General features: G+C 42.0%; 1 protein-coding gene and 1 long non-coding RNA gene across 5 annotated transcripts in view; one reads left to right on the forward strand and one right to left on the reverse strand.

The window, feature by feature from the left end:
- Positions 1-16921, reverse strand: part of SNRK (SNF related kinase) — a 63621-nt gene extending 46700 nt beyond the window's left edge. The window contains exons 1-3 of one of the 3 annotated variants that reach the window (XM_059939261.1): positions 16800-16921; positions 13354-13403; positions 2727-2788 (exon numbers count right to left, since the gene is read on the reverse strand). In XM_059939261.1, coding sequence (XP_059795244.1) covers positions 2727-2788; positions 13354-13403; positions 16800-16889 — 202 coding nt within the window. In that variant the 5' untranslated portion in view covers positions 16890-16921. Of the gene's footprint in view, positions 1-2726; positions 2789-13353; positions 13404-16675; positions 16775-16799 lie in introns of those variants that run through there. The other 2 variants (XM_059939262.1, XM_059939263.1) reach the window with 2 other exon arrangements.
- A 172-nt stretch (positions 16922-17093) lies between these two features.
- On the forward strand, positions 17094-19363 carry LOC132374093 (uncharacterized). Of its 2 annotated transcripts, XR_009505583.1 has the most exons (3): positions 17094-17145; positions 17420-17515; positions 18737-19363. It is a non-coding gene; the product is annotated as an uncharacterized LOC132374093 (long non-coding RNA). The 2 variants fall into 2 exon arrangements; XR_009505582.1 differs by having other exon boundaries at positions 17102-17515.
- The last annotated feature ends 2972 nt before the right edge of the window (positions 19364-22335 follow it).

Genomic DNA, 22335 nt, shown 5'->3' on the forward strand with positions numbered 1-22335 from the left:
CACTTTAAATCTCACAGACTGAACTCCCACTATTATTTTTTCTGACCAAAACTTAACAGAATTAAATAACAAAATCCAATGAAAAATACAGCCATCTCCCAAGACTAGATCTTTCCTGTTAGTGCACATTCATCCCTTCAGTGAAGCATTTTCTAATGCTCCTGGTATACAGTTTCACATTTTCAGTTACTTTTTGTTAAGAACAGTACTTACAGCATTTACTCCACTTTGGTGAAAATATCCCAAAAAACTAAATTGTACATAAAATAAGGTAGTTTTTCTTTTTAAGCACTAGCATTAAACACCTTTAAATCTCATTTTCGCTTAAAAGAAAAGAAAAGCTAACATTTACTGAAGACCTACTACATGTACTTGTACAAAATGAATCAAATTGGATTGTGTCATTGGATCTTAACAATCCTAAGAGGTCAGTATTATTTCCATTTTATAGCCAAGAAAACACTTGTGTTCCAGGTACGTGCTAAAGCTAAGGTTCAAACTGAACTCTTATTTCAAAGCATACACCTCTTATAAACATTTGGCCACTCTTAACAATACTATATTTAGGATAATAGTATCTTAAGGGTTAAAATACTATAAAAGAGGCACAGTCATTCTCCCATGCAAACTGAAATGATCTGAATCACATATCTGGGGCCCCCTCAAGCTTTTCTGTAATTGTAAATTACCCTCAGAGTAATTTTGAGTGATTTGGTTTTTTAATTGTAAATTGCCCTCAGAGATAGGATTATCAGTCTCATTTTGAGGCACAAAAATAATGAGTAACTTGGCCTAGGCTATAGGGCCAGTGTGTAAAAGAGCTGGGATTCGAACCCAAGGCTATCTTGACACCAAAATCTGTGCTTTTAACCACTATGCTACACTGTTTCTGCATTAATTTCAGAAACAAAATCCTATTTCTATTAAGATTTTTTAAAATAAGAAACCCATACTATGTACAGGGGCTGGAGAAAAAGCAAATTTCTTCTATACTATGTATTATCCTTGTCATCTGAGCTAATAATTTTAATAAGATTAACAGGAAAACCCAAGTGGAAAAGTCTTGCTTTATTTGGACAGTAGTTCCCCAAAAGAAAGTTTAATTCAGGGCATGTCTAATTTTCAAAAATAGAAACTCTAAGCTAACTCCAGGGGGCAGAAAACTATCTTTAAATCTTTAACTTCAATTAATTATAATGGCGGTAATTACTCTTAAAATTCTACCCAAGTCTATGTTTCTATTGTATGAGTTTGCAAATGCAACTTTCGCTTTCAAAACAAACTTCTTGGGCTTCCCTGGTGGCACAGTGGTTGAGAATCTGCCTGCCAATGCAGGGGACACGGGTTCGAGCCCTGGTCTGGGAAGATCCCACATGCCGCGCAGTAGCTGGGCCCGTGAGCCACAATTACTGAGCCTGCGCGTCTGGAGCCTGTGCTCCGCAACAAGAGAGGCCGCGATAATAAGAGGCCCGCGCACCGCGATGAAGAGTGGCCCCCGTTTGCCGCAACTAGAGAAAGCCCTCGCACAGAAACGAAGACCCAACACAGCCATAAATAAATAAATAAAATAATAAAATGAAAATTAAAAAAAAAAAAAAAGCATCTAGTTCTTTAAAAAAAAAAAAAAAAAAAAAAAAAACAAACTTCTTCAGGCTGCCACCAAGTTACCTAATATTTATTTTTCATCTATCACTTTAGTTTAGATGTCTTCTACAGTGGCATATAAATCAGACTTTACAAGTAAATCTGAGTTTGTTTGAATTTTACCTTAATTCATTTTTTTAATTTAAAGATTTTTTTTTATTACAAAAGTAATAAATGAATATACAGATGAGGGAAAAAGTCTTTTTTCAGGGTCTTAAACACCCAGAGATAATCACTATTCACACACTGTCATTTCTCCTCCCAGTACTGTGTTAGCAAAAGGGCACAATGAAATAATTTTTAATCTACTAGCAAGTTCACAGGGAAGAATCTTATAGGGTCCTTTTTTTAAAATTTTATTTATTTATTTATTTATTTATTTTTGGCTGAGTTGGGTCTTTGTTGCTGCACACAGGCTTTCTCTAGTTGTGGCGAGCGGGGGCTACTCTTCGTTGCGGCGCACGGGCTTCTCATTGCAGTGGCTTCTCTTGTTGCAAAGCACGGGCTCTAGGCGTGCAGGCGTCAGTAGTTGCGGCACGTGGGCTCAGCAGTTGTGTCTCGCGGGCTCTAGAGCGCAGGCTCAGTAGTTGTGGCTCACGGGGCTTAGCTGCTCCGCAGCATGTGGGATCTTCCCGGACCAGGGCTCGAACCCGTGTCCCCTGCATTGGCAGGTGGATTCTTAACCACTGCACCACCAGGGAAGCCCTAGGGTCTCTTCTTAATGACAGACTACCCTGTAATGAAATGATACTCTATTAAAGAATTTACTTTTTTTGGTGCTTTTCTGGGTATACATATCTCTTGCTCATTGCCTATGAAACTACAATTGTATACCTAAAAACAGGAAGTTACGTATAACTGAAAGTTGGGAGGAAAAATATCCTTGTTATTGAACATCTTTTTGAATACACTGTTTAACCCTCCTATCGAGTATATTTTGAGTTAGCATAGGAAATAATTAAATCATTTTTTGATCTTGGAGGATCTTGCAGTGCCTGAAAATCATCCTGAACACCAATGGAAAATGTTAAGATGCGGCTTATATAAAGTAAAGGTGACTCTGCACCAGCTCCAAGACATACCCTGCCAACTGCATACTGAATAATCCTTGTTATTACTGTGTTTCGTTACGTGCTTCTTTCTCCTAAAAGAAAACACAAAAAAGATTTTAGTTTAGTTCTACTTAACTTTGCTTAAAGTTAAAATATAAACCCTCAGGCTGGATCCAGATGAACATATAAAAATGGTAAATTTGTCTTCCGTGACCCAGCCTCCCATTTTCTTTCTCTCCTCTATCAACTGCAACCCGTCCAAGGAATCTTTAGTCAACAGGAGTGTCACAGTGCACAGATACATGGAGACTGGTCCAGGTAGACAGCTCAGAAGGATTACTGCACTGGAAGAAGGAGGAAATTATAATAACGAACAACAGTCAAGTCACCGTTTTTAAATGCCTCTTGGGTAACGAGCACGTAATCCGCATTGCACTGAATCCTCACTAGGAGCCTGCAAGGTAGGCACAAGGAGGCTCAACCTGCCCTGTAAGCAGCAGTCTGCAGCTCCAAGCCTGCTCAGCCTGGCTTGGGAGCCCAACTTGCCTGCAGGATGCCCTCTGGGCTCATGAAACACCCACTCCAATATCCAGGGAGGGCAACCTTCCCAACACACCATCCTCTAGCAGGGCAGCAGAAATCAACACCAGCACCAGAGAACACACAACACAAAACACCTTTGCTTTAGAGGCTTTCCATCTGATAGTAAAAAAAGAAACTCTATGAACAAAGAGAATGTGAGAGGCTCACTGATATCTAAGTTCACGGCACAGTGAGGGAATACTGACTGACTGAGGCAGCCTTGCAGGCCTTTCCTCAACACTGAAATATCACACAAATGAAGTTCCAAACAAACTACGCCAAGGCACTTTACACAATACACTACACAGGTGAGTTCGTCCAGGTAAGCATTAAACTCAAGCTCACAGGAGCTTGGGGGAAAGGGAGTACAAAGAGGTGGGGGAAAGCAGGAAAAGTAAAAGAAAGAAGGAAAGGTGGATGTGAAACCAAGTTTATTGCTGGGAATGAGGGGATGAAAAGAGATGGAGACACAGCTACCACACAGACGAGGCCAGCAAAGCCATAGGCACAGGCCCACTTCTAGTGAGAATTGAACCCTGGGATGCCTACCTGGTCCTTCAGCTCCAAGTGGGATACAGTAGCTCCTCCCATTACCCATGCCTGCTTCTCTCTTTCCAACAGCCAGTTTCACCCCCAGTCTCTCTGGCCAAGCAGTGCGATGGTCCTGCATGGCTGAGGACTGGTTCTGAAGGCCAATGACTGGATCTGAATCCCAGCTCACCAGCCACGAGTCACTGGACCTGAGCAAAACCTGATCTCTCTGTACCATCAGTTTCCTCATTAGAAAATGTCAGTAGCCAAGAGCACCTCATAGATTGTGGTGAGGATTAAATGCGTTAATAAAGGTAGTGATTAAAATAAAGCCTGGCACAGAGTAAGCATTCAGTAAATACTAGCTACCACCACCACTATCATTGTTATACTGATGGTAATCTCCCCTACCCAAGTAGAAATTCTTCTGGTCTTCCAGTCTACGTCAAGAGACTGAATTTACTGAGCTATTATCTCTCTTCTGTTTTCAGAAATCTTCTACTGCTTAGTTTCCTAAAATGTATTAACTTGGAAATGGGTGTTGATAAAGAAACTAATCTCTAGTTTGGTATCAAAGTCTGATGATTTTTCAATAAAGCATCCCACAAAAATCTAAGTATTTGCTTTTCAAATGATACTAAGATGACATTCTATCAAGTCTATCCTTTTAAAAAGGACTAAATATTCCTTTATATTTTTCCTATCAAAGTAACATATTTTAATAGAAAATATGGAAAATACAGAATAGGAAGTAGAAAGAATAAAGAGGCATCCACAGTCCTACTACAAAAGATCAGCACTATTAATATTTTGGTGGTTTTTCTGCAAATGTTTATATACCGCTTCATTTTGTTTTATAAAGGTGTGATCACTCTATATATAACTTTATATCTTGTATTCTTTTTTCACTTGACCTATTATTTTCCTTTTAGTATTTTTGCTTCAATTATGAAAGAAACATCTATGCAGTGTAAGAAAGAAATAAAATCAGAACATATATATTGGCAAAAAAGAGAGGGACGTTTTTTTAAATTAATTATCCATCAGTCTATCCTCTGTGATTATCTCTGTTAACATTTCGGACACAGCTTTCCAAATTATGTTCTATGTATAATACATGCCAGACACAAAGGTTTTAATAAAATGGGATCACACACACATAAATTGGAGAGGAGGGGGAGCAGTGTAACCATTTTCTAAGTACTTCTCTCCACAAAACAAGTTCACTTTAGAAAGTTTGGAAAATGAAGAAAAGCACCACAGATTAAAAACAGACAAACAAAAAACACCTATAATTTCATCTAGGATGACCTCTCTTCAGGTTTGAGTATATATTCTTTACACCTATGCTTCTTTACAAAGCTAAGATATTGTATATGAAGTCTTATGACTACTTTTTCCTCTACTATAGGATAAACATTTTTGCATGCACTAAGTTCTTCTAAATCACTATTTTTAATGACTACATAGCTAAGATGACATCTTTTAAAACAGCAAAAGCACTAAATTAGGCCATTCTAAAGCAGTCTTCTTATTCAGCGTGTGCTCACACATGCATATAGCTAGGCAGGACCTAAATGAAACAGGCCATTTACAATATGGAAATCCACGTTTGAGAAACAAGTACTAGTAATGTGTTGCAAGAACACACCGATGTTCTCCCAGTTTACTAAAGAGAGCAGAAGCAACTGAGGCGTGCGGGTGTGGCTGGAGAAGAGGAAGGAAGTGTGGGCGGCCCTACACACATTTTGCAAGCTGCTGAAAACAGTTGTAAAACCAGCCTCTGTTAAACCTACTGTCAAGTTGGAATTCACCCTGTTATTCTTGTCAAAATTCACTTCTGGCTTTTCACTGACATCTTCACCACTGCAGTGTGGTCTGTATATCAAACAAAGGTCTCCAACTCACACCTCTCCCTAGGAGAGGTGAGGAAGAGCACACTGAACAAAGGTGGCTCCGCGTGGATACTCATTATCAACCAATCCATGGCATGAGAAAGCCGGTCACGCAAAAAGGGCCATGTGCAAAAATCAGGCTACTTCTATAGCCTCTCTGCACTTTGGGATATTAAATTCCCGCCCAAACCAGACCACGAATATTCAAATACACAAAAACCTCCCAAACAAATTACATGCTTGAAAAAAAGTATCTGTGCCAATACTCTCCCCCTCCAATACATACAGCTAAAAGATGAGTTTTTATAAAGCCACGCTAAAACTGTATTTAAGCTTCTTACACATGGAAATTATCTGGTATCTTTTACAAACACCAAAAAAATGAACACTGTTGTTACTCTTACTTAGGGGAAATATCAGACTAAACGTATGTTTGGAGAAAAGCCAACTTAAGTGAAGGAACTAACAGACTCTCCATGAAAATTACTGCCCTGATTTAACTGCTAAAATTTCAAAGATACCTATAACAAAAATGGTATAGGCTGGAAAGAAGACAGTAGACTCAATCCTCCAGGAATATCAACAACCTCCAGATCAAGCAAAATAAACACAACCCCAGTGGCAGTCACCACTGCCGCTCTTTTCATCCAAAGTAAACAACATGCCACATTTCTAGAACAGCACTCCTCCTCCTGGGTGTTATCAATATAAGCTATAAATCAAAGATGAAGAAACCAGGGAATTCCCTGGTGGTCCAGTGGTTAGGACTCTGCGCTTCCACTGCAGGGGGGCGTGGGTTCGATCCCTGGTAGGGGAACTAAGAACCCACATGCAGCAGGGCGCGGCCAAAAAAGAAAAAAAAAAAAAAAACAGAGGAAACCACAAACAGGTCAACACGTCCCAAGTTACGGAAGAATCCAGAGTTCTTCACTGGATTGATTGAATATTACTATGTGGGTATCATGTAGTATCAGTCTGTAGCCACTGAATGGAATCAAGATAGAAACTACAAATTAGAAGATTTCAGTCAACCATTTATTATGAGAAATGTCCCAATAGACAAAAATGTACCTCCAAATGTCTAATAAAGTATTTTTCAAGGGAAGGTAACTGCCTACTGAAGTATGTTCTTCAAGTTTTCTTCGAGGTAGTCAATTTTAATGGACTCAGGGCCACTGAGGTAACCAGGAATGCCAGGCTGAAAAGCCTGCTCCAGTCTCTCGAGGCAGTGACTGGGTTGCCAACGCAGATCTATCCCTTAAAGTGCTGGTTTAAGTAATCTTTATTTCCTCTAAGTAAACAAGCTATATTCCAGGACACAACAAGGAATTTTTGAACGAATTCAGGAGTCAGGCAATCCATTAACTGATAGAAAGCAGTATTAGTATTTGTAGAAAAGGGTTAACATTCAAGCCACAAAACCTGAAGCAGCAGCACAGATAATAAGTTCAAATTCCTAAACAGAATTGCCTCTCATTAAAGTGATGAAAAATGTTAATAAGCATGTCACCATTTCTACCTGATGGTAAAGTGAGATTTCAAAAATTAGTATGGTGACAGCCCTCATATAAAGTGCCCACATGATAAATAATGACTTAAGCACAAGTTGGTGTGTAGAAATTACTCCAAAATAAATAAAGCCAACCCACAATTACTCCTTTGCCAGGAAAACAGAATATAAGTTGGAAGTTATGGAGAATTTTAAAACTTAATAATCTAAATCTCTCTTACAAAGCTTTTATTAATACTGTCAAAACTCATTTTAACTCCCTATCATCTTTTCATCCCCCCTGCTGATATTGTGACAAAGATGGTAATGAAAAAGTGGTCAAAAAAGAATGCTGGAAAAGAAAAAAAATAAACTGATCCATTAACAAAAATACTGGCACCTAACATTTCATTGACTTTGACTTAAAAGACAGAATCATTTGGGGATTCTCTCATACTGTTGGGACTGCAAATTACCTTTCTGAAAAACAATTTGGCAATACCTGCATCAAGAGCCTTAAAATAATTAATACCCTCGATTTAAAAATCTTAGTACTAGATTTATGTCTTGAAGAAATAAAGACATGAACAAATATTTATATTCAACAATGTTCAGTGATATTCATATACGAGAAAAAAAAAATCAGGGACTTCCCTGGCTGTCCGGTGGTTAAGACTCCGCGCCCCTAATGCAGGGGGTATGGGTTCGAATCCTGGTCAGGGAACTAAAACCCCACATGCCACAAGGTGTGGCCAAAAAAAAAAAAAAAAAAAAAGTATATATATGTATATATATATAGTATATATACATATACATCTCAGAAATAGCCGAAAGGTCTACAATAAGGAAATGCTATACCTAACATTAACACTATGCTGCTATATTCTGAAGCTATTTAATCTCATGGGAAATTGTCACAATAAAATATTAAGTAAAAAAATTCACACACCAAATTTCATGGCATAGGATCCCAATTTCTTTAAAAGCATATAATTTGTCTGCATATATACTAAAAATACCAAAATGTTAATTGGTAAAATTGTAGTTTTCTTTCTCTTTATGCTTTTCTGTTCTTTTCAAATTTTTCACAGCAGATGTGTGCTGCCTTTTAATCTAGGAAAGGCAGACGTTATTAAAATTTTGAATTTCTGTACATAATTATTCAATTTACTTTTCCATTGAGATCTATAAAGTAAACCAATTTCCCTGAAAACATATATACATATTTATGTAATCTTAACAAAGAAGGCATATTCAATGAAATATTCTACCTCCCTTGAGGGACAAAGTATGCAATTTCTTCAGGCTGAGGAAGGAACAGGAACACTGAGTCTATTTATTAGCAAACATTTGAGCCCTAATTGTGTAGAACACAACACAGTCCCTGTCCTTTAGAATCTTACAAATAAGTTATCTACACATAAAAAGACAATCAATTATACAAGTTAACCTCAGTGAGTTCCGTCAAAGGAAGAGCAGAGGATACCAAAGGCAGGATCCCCAAGGACGGGGCAACCCACAGATCAGGCCTTACCCTTCACCGGGAGCAGCGGGACACCATTCCTGACAGTGGGGGAAACAGGCAGCAGAGTGCGCATACGGCTTCCGAAAGGAGAACGCCAATGTGCGTCAAGTTAGGCCGTGGGGTAGAAGTGAGGTAAGTTTCATAGGGTTAGGAAGGCTGATCTTGAAAACTACCTAGTGGCTCACCATTCAGGGAACTGTGATGAACTCTTAGCTTCTCAAAATCAATGGAAAACTTGCTAGACTAAATAATTCACCACATATCTATCTTTGAATTATACTTAAGGTTAATTCAAGTGCCATTAAAGAGTTAAAAATGCACAGAAGCAGCTTCACATCACAGAGCTGATATGAGGCCTCAAAAGAAGAGAAAAACTCTAGGTTTTAACATGAGAGCGACATAAGAATAAGGTCATTAGAAAATTTAAACCAATTTAAAAACACTGTTCACTTTAAAGTTCCATAAACACCAATTTTTGTCTTGACTTACTAGATCTCTCTCATTATTACCCATATTACTTTCCTAAAAATCTATTACTAACCGAAATAGGTTTATATAGAAATGAGTCTTACAGCAAAACTACAGTTGACCTTTCTTTTCATTGTCTCATTTCAAGTTTTAAAAATGTCTTCTACTGCCACAACTGCCCACTGTTTTGTTTTAATGCAGGTTTCAAAAAGAGTAAACAATTCAACTACTGGGAATCTATGTATGCACTGGATTCTTTACATATGTTATATAATTTATTCCTCACAACCAAGAATACAATGGAAGTATCATACCCATTTTAACAGATGAGAAAGCAGGGTCAAATAGGATAAGGACTTCCTATGGCCCCAGTCCTACGCCCAAGTAAGAGCTGCCTAAATTGACTCCTGGGCCCTGCATTTTTTCCTGAAATAATACAATGCCTCCCCCTTTGACGTAGGCCTTTCTAATTCCCAGGGAAACAACAGCACTAAAATAAATCTATTTTGACATTTCTTTTTTTCCTCCCATTCTGACATGCCATGTGAGTTACCTGACCCAGCAATCAACTAAAAAGAGGAAATTCCCTAATGCCACCAAAGTGCCAAAGACTCACCTAATAAACATTATTAATTAATAATTCCAGGGACTTCCCTGGTGGTCCAGTGGCAAAGACTCCACACTCCCAATGCAGGGGGCCCGGGTTTGATCCCTGGTCAGGGAACTAGATCCCACATGCTGCAACTAAAGATCCCGCATGCCGCAACTGAGACCCGGCGCAGCCAAATAAATAAATAAATATTTTTAAAAGATTCACATAACTTGTAACAGAAAGTTTTGCAAAGTAAAACTTTTTTTAAAAAGTTAAATAAATAATTCCATTAAAAACTTTTCGAAATGTTTAGAAACTGTTCTTTGAGAAAGGAAATTGCAGGCAAATAACCATTCAAAAGACAGACTGAGGTAATTACTGGTCATCTAAAAATTGAATGGCACCTTGAAAATAACTTCACCTTTAGAGTTTGCATACAATTTTGTTATGGCAAGAGTCCTCCCCAGTGGCACAGAATAGCCAACACCAAGCAAGTAATTTAAGTACAATTTAGGAAGATCCTATTTTCTGCTGTAAAAAATTTATCCTTGGGACTTCCCTGGTGGCGCGGCGGTTAAGAATCCACCTGCCAATGCAGGGGACATGGGTTCGAGCCCTGGTCCGGGAAGATCCCACATGCCGCGGAGCAACTAAGCCCATGCGCCACAGCTACTGAGCCTTGCTCTAGAGCCCGCGAGCCACAACTACTGAAGCCTGTGTACCTACAGCCCATGCCCCACAACAAGAGAAGCCACCGCAATGAGAAGCCCGCACACCATAACGAAGAGTAGCCCCTGCTCGCCGCAACTAGAGAAAGCCCGCGCACAGCAACGAAGATCCAAAGCAGCCAAAAATAAATAAATAAATAAATTTATTTTTAAAAAAAAATTTATCCTTACCCAAGCTACAATTTTAACGTACTTTTGCATATTACATTCTCTCCATTTGTTTCTGAAAAAGCATTTTCCTTCACAAGAGGATTAGCAAATGCTCACAGAATAGGAGAACAAAGGATAAAATCAAGCCTTGAAACTGTAGATTGAATATTCTCATTCTAAGTATCTTCTGTAGTACTCATAATGCTTTATACCAATAAAGAGAGAACTGTTTAACCTGTAGAATATGAGATAAAACACAAAGCTAAACTCTAAAATTCAATTGCTCTACTTCTGTCCACTGCTAAAAAAAAAGACTGTATGGTATTTGGACTATTTTAAAGAGATCCATAAATATGGCACACCCTAGCTTCATAATTTGTCCAACGAATATTTGTTAGTATAATGTCCTAAATCTAAAATGAACGTTACCTAGATAAGTTATACTGTAAGAGTGAAACCTACATTACCTAAAATATAATCTCTTTAATATAAAAGCAGCAATGTGGCTAAATATTAAACCCAGTTAGATACATTATTCAAACATTTTCCCCTATCTATGCAATATGAAGACAATATAATGAACTAAGAGGTGTGTCTGCGCATAGAAGGAGAGGGAACATCAGAGAAAAGCTGGGACAGCAACCTAAGAGGCACATTTCAAAGTACCACAGAGTCAACTTTTATTATCTTCACCATAGAGGTGCACTTTAAAAATGATCAAAATTCATTTATTTAGCAAATATGAGTAGCATCTCAGCACAAAAGAGTACCACAGGACATGGAGCCCAACAAATTACTCAACTTCTGCCAACAGGCATGTCTTTTTCTATAAAACAAAGATAATCACCACCTTGGACAGTTATTATGAAAGCAAAAGGCGATAATACATATTAGCAAGTTGTGAGTGGGATCAAAATCACCCCAGGATTTTTCTCCCCAACTTTTCACAATGGCTTCCCTCCCAGGAGAGTCTGATATTTTAGAGGGGTTGTATACTTACTTCCTCATCTTAGTTTGATATCGGTACCCTCACCCCTTATTGGCCCAAGTAACTGCTCCTAAATGCCTGTACTGGATATAATAGGAAGGCCGCTGCCCCACATTATTTACACCTCTCAAAGGGACAAGGAGGCCGGAAGAGGTGTTCTTTCCCCTAAGTCTGCCTTCAGGAGTTCACAGGAGGCATCTCAGAGAAATTAATTTTTTTGTTTGAGCTAAGAACTGAAATCGGCCATGGTGAGAAAGAGGCCTTAGTGTGATTGGGACAGCAATACATGCAGAGCAGAGTGTAAGAGACAAGGTTAGACAGGTAGGTAAGGGCCAGATACCCAAAGGTCCTTGTATCCTGTGCACATCAGTTGACATTCCTCACATCTGGCTAGCCCTTAACCATGCTTCAGGGCCCAGCGTAAAGGTCACCTTCCTGACCATAGCCTCTCCCTCCCCTCCCACACTCCTGCACACCAGCTCCCCACGCCCTCTCACAGCACCAGGTCCTTTTCCATTATGGCCCTTATCACAACTGTGGTTATATAATTATTTGTGTGATTATGTGATTAATAATCTGTGTCCCCCACTAGATTACATGATAAATTCAGCCCGCGTAAGACGCACATCTGTTTTATTCAGCTCTCCATCCCAGGGCCCGCCAAGTATAGCATCTGCCCAAAATATATAGGTATACTTTATTAAATGAACAAATGAAAGCTGGCACTAAGAAGCCAAGGAAGAATCCTGAGCAGGGGAACGGCAATCAGAGATGACAGTTAAACAAACCACTCTGGCCGCAAAGTGAAGATCAGATTGGAAGGGCAAGACTAGGGTTTGGACACAGGTAAGGAGACTAGTGAAAATGTCTCCAGATAAATGATTAAAGACTTAAAAATGAGGGCAGCCTGTACCTGGGCGGTGATGGCGAGGACGTAATGGAGGAGACACGTTTAGGAAGTAGAATCCAGGAACTCAATGCACAGGGGGCAAAGCAAAGAGGGCAATCTAGAATGACTAGTGGAGAGTGGTAGCAGGTGGGGTCATTTACTCAGACAGGGAATTCAGGACAGTAACAAACATTTCTTGAGCATTTACTGCATGGCAGTGTAGAGTGGAAGATTTGCTTCTAGCTCTGGAATTCTATGAGTGAAGAGCAATTTCAATCCAACTCATCTGGAGAAAATGGGTATGGTTTCCACTAATGGGCAACAAACTAAAGTTGAGATGTTTAAAGTTTCTTCGCCAGGACACTTCTTGGGTACACTGACTGTGTGAAGCATTACACTGGTCTGGGGATATAGAAATCAAAGAAGGGATCTCTGGCTCCAAGGAGCTGACAGTCTTCTGGATTTGAGAAAGGTAGCTGCACGTCAACAACTGAGAAACCGAGGCCCACTGAGGCTACGATTTGACCAGTTACATGTCCTGTAACCTACATTTCTGGAGCACTGATTTCATAATCAATATCACATTTCAGGCCAACCTGTAGCTGAGGGGTTATGTGTTTAGATAGGCAGACAGACACCCCTCCCCCCAATCTTGCTGTGAGCCTGGAGACACTCCAGAACTTAAAACATCATGGTGCATGGGCAGCCAATGCCCTCCAACTCTGAAGTAACTGCTGTAGTCACATGGCAGCAGTCTGGGGAATCGGACACAACAAGGAAGGAGAGAGAGAAAGGCCTTCTTTGTCAGGAAAGAGCCTACCTGAGCAGAGGCCAAACGCTGGAGGTGCCAAAGCAGAATCTCAGGAGGCTCTGGAAGTAACAGCAGAGAAATAAATGTTCAGGAAAGATAGAGCAGGAATCCTCTTTAGTCAGGTTCCTCCCCTACCACCAGCAAGAAATGGTTTCCCACGGGATCTAAGGCCTCAACCCAAAGCAGATACATGGAAAAACAAGATACGGAAATAATCTGCAGTGTGAATAACGCAGCTCCAGATCATCCAGAACAGACAACACATTTCCAGTGCTCACTTGTGAGGCCATTAAGTCCAAGAGGCTGTACACCAGCTCTTCCCAAACTAAAACAGAATAACAAAACATGTCCCCCTCCATCCCCAAAGGTACTGCCCCACTCCTCCCCCTTCCTTTCCATAGTCTTAAAAGAAACAAAAACAGCTGCACCCTGTTTCTACCTCCTCAACTTCCTTTCACCCACTTGGATCTAAGTTCTTCCTCCACCACCTGACCTTGTCTTTTCACCCTCCTTGAACCCTTGGAGCCCTCTCCCCTTTTCTCTGCCTGGGAACTCTACCCATCCTTCAAGACTGGTTCAACCATCACCTTCTCTGTGAAGCATCCCCAAGTCAGACTGTTCCTTGCCCAAGGGTCTTGCCTATGTCTCACCACAGCATTTGATCCTACTGTTATTGATTACCTTGGTGTTAATATAATTTATAATAGCCTGGGACTTCCCTGGTGGCGCTGTGGTTAAGAATCCGCCTGCCAATGCAGGGGACACGGGTTCGAGCCCTGGTCCGGGAAGATCCCACATGCCGCGGAGCAACTAAGCCCGTGCACCACAACTACTGAGCCTGCGGTCTAGAGCCCGCGGGCCACAACTACTGAAGCCCGCACACCTGGAGCCCGTGCTCCGCAACAAGAGAAGCCACTGCAGTGAGAAGCCCGCGCACCGCAACAAAGAGTCCCCACTCACTGCAACGAAGACCCAACGCGGCCAAAAATAAATAAATAATAAATAAAACAAAAAACAAAAAATACAATAGCCTGTAAAGGCAGGAACTAGTTTTTATTCACTTTTCTACTGCCATCCTCTAACACAGGGCCCCAAAAGTAGACAAAGGCTCCATGAATAAATGATCATAGGTTAGTTTACCTTCAAAACTGCTACAAACCACTCAACTTTTCCACCTAACTTGCTCTAAGAGCTGACCAGCACATACATGCACACTGGGAAGTATCCATATTCTAAATAATTAGTTTTCTTATAAAAGCATCTTGGCTAAAAATTCTACCTCTTGGTTGTTAGGCAAACAGCTGGCATGCAGTAAAATCAAGTCTTCAGAGTTCCTCACATCTATGTTTCTAATTCCTAAAATTCTGACCATGTGGAAAGTGTACTTGTACCCTTTTCTTCCTGGGCTGTGTAATGAGTTCTTAGGCTCAGACAAGCTGCTACAGGGGAGAAATCAAGCCTTATTTATACCAGTGCTTAGAACCTGGGCTGCTCAATATCTCCAAAATAAAGTTTTTTTTCTATTTAGTTTCACTTTCTATATGAAACATCCATAGTAAAGTTTAGACCAATAGTATTTCCTGCGCCCAGTAAAAATATCTGAAAGCCCTTCACTTTTAATAAGGACATTTGAAAGCCTTCATTTTAGGATTATGGGATTACATTTGACCCATAAAGCCTCAATCTATACTTCTGTTCTAGAATAATAAAAATTACATAACTTCTGAGTCCTTGTATGTTTCATACAAATGGATCTTACTGCAATACAGGAAAACTTACTAAAAATAGTAAAAAAATTAATACGGTGTGAGTAACTTTTCTGCACAAAATAAAAACTGTACAAATTTAAAAAACAGAAACGTGTCAAAGTTCCCTACATGGAAAGCCTTAAAGATGGAGTATTAAGAAAAGTTAACACAGTGCACCTGACTTTCAATTACTATACTGCTTCAGTAAGTGACCTTGGGAATGTCATTTCTCTCATTTCTAGTTCTGTAAAATGGGAATGTCATCTGTTTTCCTAATAGACATAATTAGATAGTCAAATTAAAGAATCAACATGATTTCTTTTTTAAACTTGTCTAATTAGTATGCGTTAATCACCACTAGTACAGAACATTTCTCTCCAAGAATCCAATTCCAAGAGAAATATTTAAGCAGACGTTGAAGACAGATTTCCTTAAGGGAATGATTTTATAAATCTGGAGAGCCATATAACAAGATTATAAATTAACAAATGGATTACATAAGCCTTGACAACCCCAGACTTTAAAGTACACCGATATACATTCTGATAAATTAGACTGATTTGGGACTAGCACCCCAACCCCATACAAGGAACCCAAACTGAGGCAACTGATGCTTGATAGGAATCAGGTGGAATCGAATCAGTATGCCGAACATTTGCAGTTCCATCACCTGCTAGCCATGCTTCACCTTTCACCATAAAACGTGAAACGCATTAAGTCAGCTTTACCACCTGCTCCTAAAACTGTGGAAATGTACTCAATTAAATGGAAGGGGAAAAAAGTAACTTGACAGTGTGAAAAATCCGATATCCTCAGACGTCTATAGGTTGAAGAACCCTACTGCTAAATCCCTCCTCTCCCCTCCAAATACTGGACTTGAACCGAATTCCCTATGAACCTATTGAATTTTATCTGATGCAACTGTTGGAACAGCACAGCTCCAGGAACCCCCCCCCCCGCCCGCCCCCCAGGATGCAAGGCTGTCACTTTCCTGGATCCCAAGTCCAAATAAAAGGCAGGAAGGTTTCTGTAAAACGGTCCAGAAAGAAATCAACAGGCGATGACTACGGAAAAGAACGGCCGTTTTCCAATCTTAAAAATTCTAGCTGTCCCTCGGGAATGGCACTGCTCCTCCTTCCTTACCCCGATGCCCTTTCTCTACAGACAACAATATCCCCATTCTATTTTACGGCTGCAGTTTTAGCAAGGAACCCCCCTGCTACGCCAGATTTCCAGATTCTTTTGAAAAAGGAAAACACCTTTGGTGAAGAATACACACCGCACGAGAAAGCCTGGGAGCGGAGCCCCGCGGGCGCCGCACTCGGCCCGCTCCGGGGCGGGGCGCGGGGATGCGGGCGCCTCCCGAGGTGCCGCAATCCCGCCGCGGCCGCAAGGGCAGGGCCTCCGGGCGCCCGCGGCCAGCCGCCGCAGTGCCGGCTCCCATCCGGGCCCCGCCGCCGCCCGCCGCCAGGCCGCCAGGCCGCGCCGCCGCCGCGCGGGGACGGGGCCGCAGCAGCCGGGGCCCCGCGTCCTCCCCGGCGCGCGACGCGGCCGGCGCGGGGAGCGCGGAGCGCGCAACTTACTTTCCGCCTGCGGCGGGAGCCCGGCTCCGGCGCCCAGCAACGGTGGAGGCGACTAGGCGGCGGAGGCCGGCCCGACCCCCGCCCACAGCCACCGCGCCCGGCCGCGCTCCGCGTTCGCCCCTACCTCAGCCAGCAGGGGGGCGTCTGTCTGCAGCGGCCGCGGCGCCAACGACTCCCTCCCGGCCGCCGAATCCCCGCACCCAGCGATAATCATAATACCGAACGGGCGGCCGGCCGCGGGGAGGGGGTGGGGACCGACTTGCGCCTGCGCGGGGCGCGCGTCACTGTGACGTAAGCGCCGGGGCGGGGCCGCGGGGAGGGAGGGAGGGAGGGACGGGGCGGGGCCGCGGGGAGGGAGGGACGGGACGGGGCGGGGCGGGGCGGGGCGCACCTGCGGGCTCCCGCGCGCGGGCTGCTGGAGGGCATCCTGGCATCATCCCGACCCCAGCGAGTCTGGGCTGCGGCTGGCGGTAGGAAGCGGGCGAGGTGCCCGAACAGAAGGGATGATGAAGAAGGAAGCACTAGGGACATAGGAGAATGGCCCAGAAAAGTAGCGCGAGTCGTCGGGGGAAATCGGAGGGAAGGGATCGCGTCCTCACCAGACTCTAGGTCCTGGGACGTGGGGCCGAGGGCGCCAGGCGCTTTAGCCTTTTAAAGTTTCCTCCCATCTCCCGCCCAGGTTTAAGCAAAGAAAGGGAAAAAATTCAATATACATTCATGTATACACATACATATTCTTTACAGTTTCTTCTCTTTGGGAACCCAATTTGAAGGAATTTTGTTGATTTTGTTGCCATTTTTGAAAAAGCCCAGCATCCGAATGCAGCGCTGGCTTTAAAGGTAAGCGGGAGACCCTTGCCTGGCCAGGCTGCCTCCTCTGGAAAAGTGTGGACAGGCGAAAGGTCGTGGGAAGTATTAAAGCATGTTAAGTTAGGGATTCAGAACACTCCAGGCATTAACTGTGCACAGCGGCATGGTCACCAGGCCGGTGGCTCCCGAAGGGAACTTCGCGCTCGCCGGAGAGGAGGGTTTGGGAGGGTGGGAGACAGGGGCAGGGGCTCACGTCTCCCACCCTTGGAAGCTTGGCGCGCAGTGGAGATCAGCTCTCCAGGTTTTCTGGAAGGGAGTGACAAGCCAGATGCCAGATTTCTCCAACCTGCTTTTTCCCTTAATGATTCTCCCTGCTCTCCACTCCTCCCCCAAGGAAGGACCCCTAGCAAAGAAGGACACAATGTGGGGGGAGGCGGGAGCTGCTTAGATGCTCCAAGTTTGATTAAATTGACTGGACAGAGAAGAAAAATCTAGATGGCTTTAGCAAATGTCTCTGCTGACCTGGAAGTGTCAGAAGCCTTTTCTTTTCAGACTGTCTCCTTGGCATCCACTTTGCATGTCTGAAGATGACTGGGAAGCAAGAGTGGATTGTTGGGAGGTACAGACCCTCAGGGTAATAACAGAAGGTTAAAGGGGGACTCCCAGTTACCCTAAGGCTCTGGCATGGGGTGATGGATCTCATTGGCTGGGGAAAGCCTGGGGCTGTAGGCCTCAGGTGGGCCTCTGCTCCTCAGGGCTGAGTCAAGGCCCCAACTCTGGGATAACACTGGCTTAAAAAGATCATAAAAGAATAATCTCACTTTGATACTGACATTCTAACTCTAGCAGTATGTTAAGCAAGAGCTTCTAACTTGGTTTGTGGAATTCATTCCTTTGTTACTGGCAAATGGGAAGTCCTTGCACTTTTCTCCTTAGGGAGATATCACTATTCAGGGAACCCTGTAACCAAGTAAAGGGAAAAAAATACCCTGCTAATGGTCTCCCAAGGGAATTCCAGTGGTTGAAGACCTCCATGCCAGGTCTGTAGCCCCTGAGATAGAACAGTAATCACAAAACAATGGCCTTAGTAGATAAGCCCTTGGAAAATAGAGTATTTATATTGCTGCTGTGTAACTCGGGTTTTGAATAAATTCTATAAGGGCAACAGGGTATAAGAATAGCAAAACAGTAAATGAAAAGGAATAGAATAATACCTTGGTTTAAATCAAGTTGGCTCAAATTCTCTTGCAGAGAGACGGCTGCAGTCCTGGCCATGTGCTAAATCATTTATTCATCCCCAGTGTTTCCTGGGAAGCTGGAGTGTTGCTGGCAAGAACGTGACCCGTTTTCAGTCCCGCACCATCAATGTGGTAACGTGATCTGATCATGCTTAGGCAACATTTAAAAATACTCAAGTACTAATTAATATACGATTGCTTAACTTTGAATTCAAGAAAATGTGTTTATCGTTAATGAAGAACCCCCTCCTTCATTCTGCCCTGGGGCTTTCTCCAAACCAGACTGCTTTTTTAATGTTAGGTCTTTTTATGGACCTGTAAGAAGCTTTAATTAGATATACAGCACTCTACACAAACGACAAGATGGAGCATGCAGGCTTGGACTACAGTCTCTGTGATTCAGATCTCAGAAATAACATAATGCCACCAATTTAGGGAAGAAGTTGTTTATTGGAAGGCAACCAGGGAGATGCTACAAATTAGATCAAGATGTGAAAAGCAAGCCGATTCAGGAAAGAATTGCCATTTTCTTCTTGGGACTACCCCCCCAAAGCAGCACGTATAACAAGGTTATCTTCTCTAGATATTGTTAATTCTCATAATTTATAAAACATTTAAAATAAATATATTGAAAACAACAGAGATTGAGGACTCATGTACGTTTCAGTTTTGAGTTGTGACATTTAATGATTTCCTTTTACGTATTTAATTAGTCATTTTGTGCATTGATACTTGAGCATATCTGAATCCTGGCTTCATCCAGTAGGACCAAAATAAAACTTCATTGGAATGGACTCAAGCGTTTCTCAAAGACTTTCCCTCACTACCTCGTTGGCATCAGTTAGCATCCCTAATTCTTTTATCTCAGATGTCAGTTAAGGCCTGTGCGTGACTGTATGTGTGTATGTGTGTAATGTATTTTTGATAGTTGCAATGAAGGATTGAAAATGCCAGCCCTTAACTCTGTTTGTTTGCAACCTGTGAACTGGGAAGCACGGCAGACTTTGCCTGGCATTGACTGCCAGCCCCATCACCAAGAGTTATATGGCCTTGGGGGCAGATTGCTTAACCTTCCATCTGTTTCCTCCTCTGTAAAATGGGAATGATGGTGATGATAATGATATCTTTCTTATAAGATGGGTGTAAGGCCGTTGTTCTCCCAGTGTGCTCCCCGGAAATCAGCAGCAGCAGCTGGGAACTGGACTGAAATGCAAATTCTCGGGCTCCACTCCAGACCTACTAAATTAGAAACTCTCTGTTTTAAGAAGACTTCCAGGTGAATCTGATGCAGGTTAGAATTTGAGAATCACTGTTGATAGGATTAAGGTGGTTTATATAAAGTATTAAAACAGTGCCTGGCATATGATAAGCAGTATATTAATGGATTTTTTTTAAATTAGTGCAATATGATGTTTCCAAGATATACAAAGTTTAATTCAGGCCACAAGAAGGATGCCCATATTCCTCCAACAAATAAATTCTGCTTAATATTTTGTCCAAAGACTTTAACACTGCCTGCCAAGCCCTTCACAATCTGGCCCCTGCCTTCCTTTCCTGTTCTTTATCTCCAGGTGAACCACATCTCCAACCTTCTCAGTTCTCAGAAAGGGAATTGCTTTTTCATACCTCCGAGCCTCTGCCCATTCTGTTCCCACTGCCTGGAAATGTCACCCACCCCTTTTCTCCACTTTCTACACTTGCAATCTCCTGAACCCTTCAAAACCTCACTTGAGTGTCCAGCCTCATCTCTGGCACCCCCATCCCTGCTCAGTCAGAGCCAGGCATTCTCTGGACCCAAACCTCCCTGCACATCCTGCTTGCAATATTTATCATAGTGTTTTGTAGCTGTTTACGCTTCCATTTTCTCCCTTTGGATCTTGAACTCCCGGAGGACAAGGATTTTATTTTATTCAAATTTCTATTCATGCAGCTTAGCACTGGGGTTGCAAGTAGGCAGCCCAAGGGCTTGTGCCATAAACTTGGGGTATTTTTTTTTCCACAAAGGTCCTTTAAGAATTTGAATTAGTTGAGAACATTTTTCTAGGGGGTGGGGGGCATGCCCTGCGGCTTGTGGGATCTTAGTTCCCCAACCAGGGATTGAACTCAGGCCCTTAGCAGTGAAAGCTCAGAGTCCTAAACCACTGGACGGCCAGGGAATTCCCAAGGACATTTTAAAATTGGAAGAGTTAATGGTTTTGTTTAACAGTTTTATTGAGGTATGATCTGCATACCGTAAAGTTCACCGTTAATACGTGGTAATTCAATGACTTCTAGTAAATTTATAAAGTTATGCAACCATCACCCCGATCCACCCCAATATTTCCATCACTCCCCAAAAGTTTTCTCCTTTGCATTTGCAGTCAGTCACTCCAATTTCCATCTCTTGGCAACCAGTGATTTGTTTTCCATCTCTACAGATTTGCCTTTTCTAGAAAGTCACTTAAATGGTATCATACAATGTGTGGTCTTTTGTGTCTGGCTTCTTTCACTTAGCATAATGTTTATCCATGTTGTAGCATGTATAAGTAGTTCATCCCTTTTTACTGCTGAATAGTATTCATTAGACAGATACACTAGATTTCCTTTATCCATGTTGTAGCATGTATAAGTAGTTCATCCCTTTTTACTGCTGAATAGTATTCATTAGACAGATACACTAGATTTTCTTTATCCATTTACCAGGTAATGAACATTTCATTTATTTCCAGATTTTTGCTATTATGGATAATGTTGCTGTGAATATTTACATATATCTCCAAAGTGCACTGAGGGTATGGTGTCCTCAGCCTTGGCCATCCCAAATGTCCATTCACGTGCTCTTATGTAAAATTCCCCCACATGTCGCCTGTTTTGTGGTTTGATTCACTCCTTCAACAAATAATTACTGAACACTTACTATAAGTTGGGCATGTGCTGATCAGGGGTGTTACAGATTCAGATGTCTCCGGGCCAGGCCTGTAATTGGAGATGCAGGTCTAGGGTGAAGGGCGAGAGCAGATAAATCGGAGGATCTAGACCCTGGCTAACAAGGAAGATGGGGAGAGTCACTACCCAGCTCTTGCTGATGGTCTGACATGTGAGAAATTCAAATCTCAAGTTGCAAGGTCTTCCCATTTTTCAAGAGAAACCAGAAATCTTTTTTTTTGAAACCAGAAATCTTGATTTTATTTTATTTGTTTCAAAATTAACTCTGCCATGAGGCAGGACTTCTAGCTATGGCAGAGGAAAACTGGAGAAAGTTGGTGTATTAGTTTTCTGTTGCTGTGTAACAAATTAGCACAAAGTTCTCAGCTTAGAACTCAGAGTTCTATAGGTGAGAAGTCCAGGCAGACTTGACTGGGTTCTCTGCTTAGTGTCTCACAAGGCTCAAATTAAGGTGTTGGCCGGACTAGGCTCTTATCTAGAGGCTCTGGAAATGGATCCACTTCCACGTTCATTGAGGCCAAAGACATGACAATATACCACATGAGCATAAACACAAAAATCAAATCCAGTAACATATATAAATGGCCCAGTGGGATTTATCTTGGGAATGCCAGGTTGATATAGCATCTCAAAATTAATGCAATACATCATATTAATACAATAAAGGCCAAAATATACTTGGTCATG

This window comes from Balaenoptera ricei, chromosome 11 (genome assembly GCF_028023285.1).
Source record: "Balaenoptera ricei isolate mBalRic1 chromosome 11, mBalRic1.hap2, whole genome shotgun sequence".
Classification (NCBI taxonomy): Eukaryota; Metazoa; Chordata; class Mammalia; order Artiodactyla; family Balaenopteridae; genus Balaenoptera; species Balaenoptera ricei.